This window comes from Strongylocentrotus purpuratus, unplaced genomic scaffold (genome assembly GCF_000002235.5).
Source record: "Strongylocentrotus purpuratus isolate Spur 01 unplaced genomic scaffold, Spur_5.0 spur5_scaffold_21, whole genome shotgun sequence".
NCBI lineage: Eukaryota > Metazoa > Echinodermata > Echinoidea > Camarodonta > Strongylocentrotidae > Strongylocentrotus > Strongylocentrotus purpuratus.
This window is the reverse complement of record NW_022145607.1, coordinates 34,185,114-34,196,556: the sequence shown is the minus strand read 5'-3', so window position 1 is coordinate 34,196,556 and position 11,443 is coordinate 34,185,114. Positions and strand designations below refer to the sequence as shown.

Genomic DNA, 11,443 nt, shown 5'->3' with positions numbered 1-11,443 from the left:
TGTTCAAACTGGTTCCATGATCAGCATACTTTCTCACATTGTACCAGATGGCTCTTTTTGTTGGAGGCTGCCTCTCGGGGAACTGCACCCGAAAAGCATCTTGAACTTCCACGAAACTTCTTGTTTCCTGGTATCGAGTTACCAGGAATACTCTCTGCTCAATTGTCAACTGTACCATGTTTGGAAAGCATGTGAAGTGTGCCTGTGTTAGGAACAACCTTTGCTGAAGTTGTTATGTAATCATAGGCCTAACATGTGACAAAGATTTAACTTCAAATAGGCCCTGAATGCATGACAATAGCAAGAAATAACTTGCCACAGTGATGATTTCACACCCATTCACTAAGTTGAATCATGCTCAGTCATGCATGAGAGTTACATAACCTACGTGGTATCATTTGACAGAGGACTTATTGGACTATCTAACCATAAAAAATAATGTGTAAATATTTTATAGTTTTCTGAAAATTTGCCGTTGAAGTTGGGTTTACTTTTTTTAGAGACACACTGTACAGTGCGTCCCAGAAAAAAACGAAACCGAGAAGAATCGATGTTTTATCATAACTTAATCACAACCATAATTAATGAATAATACATATTTGGAAAGCTTAGAGTCTTCTCTTTCAGTAAATGCTACTCACGTGATGCATATTTCACGCATGAGTGATTAAAAGCAATTTGAAGGAAGGAAACAAAAAAGTAATTTGGCGGGCGGTATCTGAATTTCAAAGAAAAATTCATATTTCTAGAAAGTTCATTTTCTGCTCTTTTATATGATACCTCAATCAAGAAAAATGAGCCAGGAATAACAAAGTTCTGTTTGTTTAAAGTAGCCCTTACATTTTCATAATTTTAACAAACGAATTCGTTTTCACTGGGTACCTGCCGTAGCAAAAAGCAGACTTGACAAAAGACTTAACTCCGTTTCGTTGACAATCAGCCATGCATTAAGACTCTCGTCTACGGCTGATTGTCAACGAAACGGAGTTAAGTCTTTTGTTAATTTCGTTTATTGATACGGCAGGCAGCCAGTGAAAACGAATTCGTTTAATAAAATTATGGAAATGCAAGCACTACTTTAAACAAACAGAACTTTGTCATTCCTCGCTCATTTTTTCTGATTGAGGTGTCATATGAAAGGGCAGAAACTCAACTTTCTAGAAATGTGAATTTTTCTTCGAAATTCAGATACCGCCCGCCAAATGTCTTTTTGGTTTCCTTCCTTCAAATTGCTTTTAATCACTCATGCGTGAAATATGCATTATCTGAGTAGCATCACATGAAAGAAGAGACTCTAAGCTTTCCAAATATGTATCATTCATTAATTATAGTTGTGATTAAGTTATGATAGAACATCGATACTTCTCGGTTTCGTTTTTTCTGGGACGCACTGTATATATTGATATCGTCGGAAAAAAAAAACCGAGATTATCACTGAATAATAACAGTAAACTGATAGATGATACTTAATTGTTGAACCTTTGAAAGAACCATGTAGTTAAAGCATAAAACAGAAAAGAATCATCCGAATGAACCAGTGAGCCCTCTACCTCACAAAACATAAACAAGCAACAAGCAGTAAACAAGTATCAAAAAAAAATATATACACTTAATTTTCTTGGATTCTTTTTCTGAACTGAATTCCTAAACCTTGAAAAATATATATGATGGTTGATTTCTGGTAAGGGGAAAAATAACGTATTAGAAAATGTATACTTTATTATAATTGCCATGTTAAAGAAAAAAAAACGTTCTAGAAGCAATGATCCATTAAAAAATCTCTCTTGAATATTCTCATATTTAAATGGGACAATATATCTTTTGAAAAAAATTCTGAAACCACATGTCTGTAAAGTCCTTTGTCTCGATGTTGGTGTCCTGTCATTTTTGCTGTTTGTAATATTAAGCAGATTTGGACAAATAAATGCAACGTTGATGATTTACAAATGAAGTACAATTTTATCCTACTTACAACATAGTCTATCAATTCAATTCATCCAATTCAATTTATTTCAACCATAAAAATACATATACAACAGTTCATGAAAATATAAAAACATGAGGTTAGGAGCCCCTAAAGAAGTTTGAATACAAGCTTGTGGTTGGGGCACCAACCATGACATATATATCGAGAAATTAGAGAAATTAACAAAAACAACATTAACGAAAAAACAAATATATACAAGAAAAAGATCAATAAGACCTATATGTGAGCATAAGACATTTACAGTAATGCACCAGCCATGAACGCACACAGGACACGCCGCGGCGTCCAGCGACACTGCGTCCCTATATGCGCCCCTAGCCGGTGCTTTATAGTATTATCAAACATTACACAACATTAGGAGCAAAATATTAATTATTTAATTGGGCGTTTTTCTTTTTTGATATTGCAAGAACGTTTCATTCTTCAACAGTTTTTTTTAAACTATATCAACAGTTTTACTTAGTTTAATATCATTGTTTAGGTGATTATATAACTTAATTTAATTACAACGTAAGGAATGTTGACTGATTGTAGTTTTGGAAGGAAATTGACGAAAATCGGCGTATTGACGGGTGAAATATGAGTGACAGGAGGCATTTGTGCTATCATTGATAACTTTTCGTCAGTCTCTTTGCTAATGGAATTCCCAGACCAATATTCAACATCCGAATTGATCAAACCAGTCCCTCTCAGACATGGATAGATCAGCTACATCATATTTGTTCCTATTGGGTAGGTACAGATCACATGCAGAGGGGTGAAAATCATTCTTTTCAGAAGTCATATTACGAATCACTTTCTTTGGAAATAAACCCACCCCAAATTATCTATTCCAGAGTGATTTTTATATAACTCTTTTCTTTTGTGATTGAATTTCACAGTTGTTACCTATAAGGGCGGATTTTCACCCAAATCGAAGTAAATATGACTTCTCGACAGTCCTTTCACAGTTAAACTGCATGACCAGTATTCGACAATTTCATTACAAATTATTGAGGCTTGTTCAGATATGCCATGGCACGGTAAACCGCCGGAAAAAAGCCGCCGGTGTTTTACATTTCGTGTTAATTAAATGGCAACTACCCGCAACAGAATAATGACTTGCGCGTATGTATTCTTTGACCTCTGTGTTCAAAGATTCAGACATGTGAATCTTATTATATCATTTGGTTTTCACAAGTCATATCTGAACAAGCCTTTATTTGATTAAAAAATGTAAGAGTATAAAGTGTAATCCTATGCAAACAATCCGTTGTCCTCTGAGATATGTGCAGAATGTATATATCCACGTCCAGTGTATATTTGGACAATTAATGTAATCAAATGAAACTAAGTATATCTCATTTTTTTAGTGCGAATTTGAGAGCGAATTTCATCTGAAACAAAGAAGTGATCCCAATTATGACTCACTTAGATGTGATTTCCACTACAGTGTAAATCTAGAGAGTAAATCATTTTCTAGAGAAAGTAGGGTTATCATAGGTTGGATTCTGATGCATCCCCTCCACGTCTGGCAGCCCTGCCAGCCCCGATGCTGACCCAAATTTCATCTCTCCAGTGTGTTTTTTCCGGTAGAAGTATACGCACAGTATGACTGCTCCAACGATGATTACCACACCCACTGCACAACACAACCCGATGATCATGGCCAGGTTGTCTGGTCCAGTTGGTTCGACGGTGGTTACATACACCGGTATTGGCTCGATGGTGGTGGGTACAGACGCTGGTAGTGGTTCGGTGGTGGGTACATACACCGGTATGAAGCGGATCAACAGGGAAGCGATGTTGGACAAGTCCCCTCCGTTCCCTTCCTCATCCCAAGCTCGAATTGCGAAATAGTAGATGATATCTTTTTCCCTCTGAGGGAGTGAAATAGTGACAGTCTCAATAACCCCTGCTGGACTGATAAAGGATAGGTTCCCGGAGATAAGTTGATCCTGTGTGACCTCATGACTGTTGCTGAAGTTGTTTCGGACGTCATCGAAGTTGGAGGAATAGCGAAGTTCGTAATTATATGCTTTATGGTGGAAATTGAAACAGTAGCAGAAATTATGGACATGCTCAACTCTAGTGCACATAAAACATCTTAATGTGAGTGCATTCACTGTGAGGTTCACAGTTTAGCTGAATAATCTTTCCACAGTTCATTGATTTATGAACTTTTCCTTAATACCTCCTCAGCACTTTGATTTTGATCGTTTTTTCATTTGACTATACATGACATGCTTCCCGTTTTTCCTAAGCTGCTCTTTCCCTGATTTTTTTCCATCAGTACCAAAGTCCAGGGTCAGCGCAGCGTCTCTCAAGGGGGCGGGGGGCACAAATAGAAACGGAACTTTCTTGAAAAAAAAACTTTAAAGCAAATATAATACAATTTTTAGATATTAGAATATACCCTCAATTTTTTTTTTTTAAAACTAGAAATAACTCTTTATATGACTGTAAAGAGACACACTTTATAAGCTACAAAGGGCATGTATTGGCTTTGGATAGGGGAACTAATTAAAGGTAAAATGTGATATTTATAAGAAATGGAGAAGGGCATTTAGTATAAGGTCAAAAAGGCAATCATCAGAAGGGAATTGTCACTAGTGAGAAAGAAAAAGGGTACTTATCACAGTTAAAGGGGTACTTATCAAAGGTGAAAAGAGGCACTAATAACAAGAGGAAAGTGGCATTCATTACAAAGGATGAAGTGCGCTTTTTAAAGTTAAAGGGACACCTATCAGATTTGAGTAGCAGCACTTATGAGAAGGGGTACTTATGAGAAAGAAAAAGGGGGTATTTATCCGAAAGAGAAAAAAAGGGACATTTTCCTGCGCAAAAGGAGCACTGTAAGTGTACTTCAAATGTGTGGGGACACTGTACCACCTTCCTCCCCTCCCCCTTCGAGAACGCCGCTTCTAAAGACTCTTAAGTCATGAATATTGTTTACCCGTTCCTTGGTCCAAGTCGTCTCCTACAGCAGTCCACCTGAGGGTCACTGTGCTGTTATCATAGGAGAATGACGTATAGACCAGGTCCTGGATACGGGAAGGTGGTAGAATATCAGCGGCGTTGGGAGTGTAACCTTGGACCTTGAAGACTCCTCCCGATGCTGTACGCATGAAAGATGGCTCCACTGCAGTCTCCACTTCAGTTGACCTTTTTCCTGGATGCAAACAAATACAAGGGAAAATGTGTACAAATTGTTCCGATTGGATCAGTCAAAAGTATTGGATGAAAAAATAGTAATACTAATTTGGTCTTATGTACTCATAGTAGCCTCATCATTTTTTAATTTTGCTATTCCCGAAGGCCTTGCAGTTAATATTACCGCAACATTGCAAGGTATCCACTTTACACCTGGGTGCAGAGGGGAAAAAACACTCGGCCAAGGATGTAGAGCAAGGGTCGAATAAGGGAATTTCTATATGGGAATCAAGAGCCTTCATCAATTCAGTGCTTCCACTCGGGAAAGGCCTTCCCAGATCCCATGATGTACATACAGTATGCTAGGATTTTGTTTATTTACTGTACAATTAGAAATGATTTCAAATATGTTCACGGAAGGAATGGATTTCTATGGCTCGTCCCAATTCAAGATGATTTTTGTTTGTTTGATCCATAGGCCTAAAGTTTATCAACCATAGGAAAATTGAAAGATTAATTTACATACTTCTCTGATTTTCTGCGACATCATAGCCGATGACATCGACCTTGACGTTATATCTGCCATTAGAAGTGAAGCTTATGAAGTACGCTGAATATGTCCCGTCATTTGGTGTTAAATCCGGCTCTGAGGATCATAGAGAACAGAGTACGACGATCAAGAAATGTGCTTTATTACTATAAAGGCCATAACTGGGAAAGGCTTCGCACTCGCTATCAAATAGTTTTGCATTGGAAAAAAACAAATCAAAATCGAATTGACAACTTTCTTATACATGTTTGAATTGTTAGATTTTCCCCTATTCGGATAGCAGACAGGTCGTACAGGGTTCTATTTGCTGTAAATAATTAGGTACTTCCCACCGAATGACTTTCTTGTACGAGTTCCATTAACGTTTTGAGAACACTTTTTAAGTTTCAATGGCCTCGATTCAACGAGCTACTTAGAATAAAACTAAAGGTTGAATTAAGAAATAACGAAAGCAAAAATATCAAGCACACTTTGTGATTGTAAATACAAATGCATAATAGGCAGAGCCTTCTTGCTACCGCGGCCGTCGAGCAGACACATGCGCAGATCCCTCGGGTGCATGACGTTACTCGACGCATACCGCGTTGTCGCATCAAATCGAAGTCGCCATTGGCTCACATGGCCCTTAACAGAGCAAGTTCGCTGCTGCGGCGACAGAGCTGAAAATGTGCAGATTCCTAAAGTGACTTCACTCGATGCACAACGCGTTTATAGTCGCGTCAAATCGAAAGCTCACTTTTGGCTCACCTGACCCGTCGTCGCGCAATGTCCTCGTGGTCGTGTTAAATGTATCCGAAATGATAGCTGTGACGTCAGCATTAAGAACAGACCCAAAATCCCTTTGAACCTGAGCATATATAGCTAGTGCTGGAGTATCTGCATAATTCACCTCCTTGAAGAATGCAAATACAGAGCAAAACGAAAGAGCAAAAATGGTTAACAGGAAACGTGGTAAATAAGCTAGGCAATGTGTTTCTTATTCATTCACCCCTCATGCTATGGATGGAAAGTAAACCATCAGTATATTCGAAAGAGACATGTAAGAGGACACTTTTTTTTTTGGTCTCGAAATTTCAAAATTTGGCATTTTGTTCCGTTTGGGGGGGGGGGGTAAGGTCACCTTATTTAAGTCGGCCATTGGCATATATTTTTAATTAAAAAAAAAAAAAAAAAATTAAAAAAAACAAAACAAAACAAAACAAACAAAAAAACAAAATGGGGGGGGGGGGGGGAGGGACGGGGGGGGGGGGGGGGTTTCTTAAAAAAACATACATAAAACATACACATAACAAAAAATCAAGGGGGGGGGGGGTTTAACCCCCCCCCCCCTGCGTACGCGCCTGGTCTAGCCATACCTCAATGATAACAATAGCTACAACAGTTTGGAATATAGAATAACAAAAAAAGTATAGTATTTTACCATAAAAATATTTATATATATATATATATATATATATATATATATGTAACAGTATACTTACATAAGATCCTAAAGACACAGTTACTGTGACTGGCGAGTAATCTTGCGTAGTTGGTTTAGATGTTACTGAAACACTAGCATACTCGACGCTGACGCCAAGCTGTATGACGCTGATGGTTACATTCCACCTACCAACCTTTTTTTTTTAGAATAATAATGATAACAATAATAATAGTAATACTAAAAATAATAATATTCAAATTATAATAATAATAACAATAATACTACTAATAATAATGATAATAATAATACAAATTCTAATATTCAATTCTTAATAAGCGCATATCGCGGACCTAGAAATGTTTTCCTGTACGAGTGCGTTCTGGGTCGAATGTGCCAAATGTATAGTAATTTTTTTTGGCCAAATTAGTGACTTGTCAATAGATTTAAATCTCATTTTCCATTAGACCACACCATGTATCCATTTTAAACATATTTAATAGTATTACAAAATTTCCTACTGAATTAGAACAGATCTTTCGATCACTCATGAATTTTGCAAAATTGTATTACCGACAAGTAATATTACGGGCATTTTTGTCAGACGTTATCATCAATTAAAATTCACAGTTTTAGAATTTGGATGACCTGACCACACATTCCTTCAATGCTGGCATATTGTGGTCAGCAAGGTAAAATAAAAAAGGCTGATATCATTTTGGGAAAAGAGTCATTGTTGCTCATTCAACAGTTTTACACGAGGTTTAGTTCGTGCCAAGACGAAGAAGATGACGATAAGCAAATATATTAGACAAAATTGGATAAATCCAACACATTTAGGGCTTGAAACTTTTGATAAACAGTTTCCTACACACCTTTGGAAAAAATTGTAAACAATCTAACTTCATTTGAGGGTTTCCAAAATCGTTGAAGATATACCATTAATCTTAATAATCTATATACGAAGAATGGCAAAGGAGCTGTTTTCTTAACCAAAAAATAATTTTCAGAGGCTTCACCTGCGCCAGGGGTAAGTTGATCGTCACAATCTTGTTGTCCATATCAATGTGATAGCGAGAGTCTGTATAGTCAACTCGAGTACCGTCTGGCCCAGTAAGAACGATTGATATCGAATGACTCTTCGCCCAGGTCACCACGATCACCGTTTCATTGCCCAATTCGGCGTCAATGACCACCGAAATAATGGAGAAGCCAGAATCACGTTCGATGATGACCACGGTACTGTAGATCTGAATGAAATTGCAAAAAAAAAGATTTAAGAATATGATATCTTCAAATAGTCAGCTAGAAAACCGTGCGTTTTGAACGCCAATGTACTTTTTAACGGAAATCTTCAATAAATGATAAGAATGAAGAATTCGTTTTCTTCGTTATTATGTATTATGGCACAACACCAATTGATTCAAGATTCGTAGTCATTTGGAATAGATATAAACAAAATTTGTTAGGAGGAAACGATTGAAATACAGTTGTGTCGTCTGCTAACTATTTGACATTTGACGAAATCTGTATAGGTTATTTATGTAGAGAGAAAAGAAAGAATAGGACCTATTACGTGTCCCTGTAGAATTCTAATCACGCTTATTTGTCCTTTATCCCAGGAACCCGCTGGTTTAGCATAAAGCTGAGAAACCATTACTGTTTTGGCATACAACGTACTGACTCGCATACATACATGTAGGGTGACTATTCGAACTAAAAAGACGACAGACCTGTACAGGAACCGGTTCCATGCCAACGTCAGGTCTCTCCGTTATGATGCTATGGAATGCATCTATTAGACAATTCACAGGTCCGGTATCCGAACAGAAGCTAGATATGCCAGAAGTGCTATTTGAAAGATCTTCCATTTGCTGATCAGCTGCGTTGCTTATAGTGATAGTGTCAATTATGAATCCTGAGTTCTCAATGTCGTCATACTTTTCTCTGATGTATGGAACTCTATTCTCTCCTCCATCACTGAGGAGTAACATGTATCCACCTTGTGCATATGACCCCAATACCTAGAAAGAAAAATTGGTGATCTGCTGAGATGCTTACAGTCAGTAGCGTACGCAGGATTTTTTTTCGAGGGGGGGGGGGGGGTCTCCCCTCCCCTGCGTACGCGCCTGCTTACAGTGATGGTATCAGTGATAACTCCTCAATTGTCAATGTCGTCATTTGTTTCTCTGATGAACCTCTATTCTCATCGCCGTCAGTCAGAACCAAGAGGTACTCACCTCTCGAGTACGAACCCAGTACCCAGAAATACACAGGAAACATTTCTTCACAAGATATTCTCTAAGACTAGGCACGGCAAAGACCATTTGTTTTCAAAGAGGAGAACCGTTGGATGAATTATGATATATTTTGAGTACTAGGTAAATTATAAAATACGTGATTATTATGGAGGTGGGGTTATTGGTCAAGGTATGCTCGTCGCACACGAGCCATCATTGCTGTTCCGTCATTACTTGCGCTAATAAAGCGTGTGAAGGCAATTACCCCATACGCTTGTAGCGCAACGCGATGTACGCACTGTTCACTTCCCATTAAATATAAAGTTGAGTTCTGGTAATGCGATTGCATTGCGAAAGAAAAGATGGGGAATGGATCAGAAACAGTTGATCATTTAGCATGTAAGTATCGGTGTGCACTGCAAGGTTATGGATTAATCAAAATCATAATAAATTCGGGCGAGGCTTGGAAAAGTAACAAGCACTGTACACAGAAAGCTATATATGGGCGACACACATGGTGTCGGGGCTTGTACTACCTTGATTTCCTTGTCTTTCTATGCTCATTACTCAGCCAGTATACATTTTCTTCCAAAATTGTTTGGCACATGTCATTTATTTGTAATCTTGAACATTCAGTGTAAGTTTCGTTTGATTCTGTGAGAATTAATTTTCTTTAACAATATCAATAATCCAATATCAATGAACAATTGTTTACTAAGGAATCTATTTGACTAACAAGTAGAAAAAAAAAATCGATTTGGTGTTTTCTAATATATTATTTGGCATTGACATGTCTCTTTCGAATATACTGATGGTTTGCTTTCTATTATGAATTTAGCAAGACCTTGCCGATTTTACCTCAATGCCTGACGATATCCCGCATCCAATACACGTGAAACCCTTGGTAGATAGCGGTAAAGCATTGACGAGTCTCTCACGTGAAGCAGTATCGGTAATATCCGTAAGACCTGCCCCGATTTCCGATGTCGATCCGAAGACTACGATTCCGAGCTTGCTGTCTGAGGGAATTACATTCATGATGAATTCAGCAGATGACTGGATCATTAGGTGAAATCGGTTCCCCTAAAAACAGAAGCATGTGATGTCATGGTAGAATATGGTAAAATATAATCTTTTAAGTTTTAAAAGACACATTGTATGAGCGTAAGTAGGCCCTATTGATATCAATCGTCCACTTTCATTAACGCAATAACGATTTAAACTTCAAACTTGAATACTTAAAGTTGTATTCGAGTTCAACAGGGTGTTTCTACTTTTAATAATATGTTACGATATAAAGGTGTACATATTCCAATCATCTATTTTTATGTCTAATTTGTTCGATTACACGTGGTAAGGGCTGGGTCCCATGAAGTGGACCCTCACCCTATTTTCGTACATGCCCTAAGTTATTGCCCCAAACTCCTAAGCTTTCGGGGGCTCCGCCCCCTGGACCCCACGCCAACTCGTGAACTGTCAGTGTCACAAAAAAGGTATCAAAATATGCTCATCTGACGGTGTATAAAATGTATAAAACCCTGAGCTTCCGGGGCTCCGCCCGCTCGACCCCGCCAGGATCCCTAAGGCGGGCCCCTGTATGCTTGTTTGACCATTATAAAATGCCTAAAACCCCTGAGCTTCTGGGGGCTCCGCCCCTTGGACCCAAAGCCAATTGGTGACCTGCCAGTGTCACGAATAAGGTATCATTATGCTCATATGACCGTAATTAAATGCCTAAACCCCTGAGCTTCCGGGACTCTGCCCCCTGAACCCAACCGAAGGCCCTAAGTCGGCCCCTGGATGCTCATCTGACCGTAATTTATTGTCCGAAACCCTTAAGCTTCTGGGGGCTCTGCCCCCTGGATCCCACGCCACATATAGCTCTGTTTGAGAACGCCCCCTATCGACAGAGTCCAGCGGCCTAACATGTACGTTAGCCTATGGACTTTTACCCCCCCAAAATCGTTAAAAATTCATTTTTAGTTTAAACGAAACGCACATCCACCCCGACGTACGTTATCACTAGCTCTTTCATTGGAACCCTCGTGTCCCATTGACTTTTAAAAGTTCACCCACCGTAATTTCATCAAAATACGTCGCAAGCTCGCCATCGC

The 11,443-nt window shown here is 38.5% G+C and overlaps 1 protein-coding gene across 1 annotated transcript in view; it reads right to left on the bottom strand.

Moving 5' to 3' along the window:
- Positions 1-3,438: 3,438 nt before the first annotated feature.
- The window catches only part of LOC575667 (calcium-activated chloride channel regulator 1-like), a 28,272-nt gene continuing 20,267 nt past the window's right edge, over positions 3,439-11,443 (bottom strand). Inside the window, exons 5-11 of the mRNA XM_030994349.1 lie at positions 10,188-10,412; positions 8,823-9,113; positions 8,109-8,339; positions 6,417-6,561; positions 5,646-5,765; positions 4,923-5,138; positions 3,439-4,004 (exon numbers count right to left, since the gene is read on the bottom strand). Of these exons, the coding sequence (XP_030850209.1) occupies positions 3,439-4,004; positions 4,923-5,138; positions 5,646-5,765; positions 6,417-6,561; positions 8,109-8,339; positions 8,823-9,113; positions 10,188-10,412 (1,794 nt within the window). The remainder of the gene's footprint in view (positions 4,005-4,922; positions 5,139-5,645; positions 5,766-6,416; positions 6,562-8,108; positions 8,340-8,822; positions 9,114-10,187; positions 10,413-11,443) is intronic.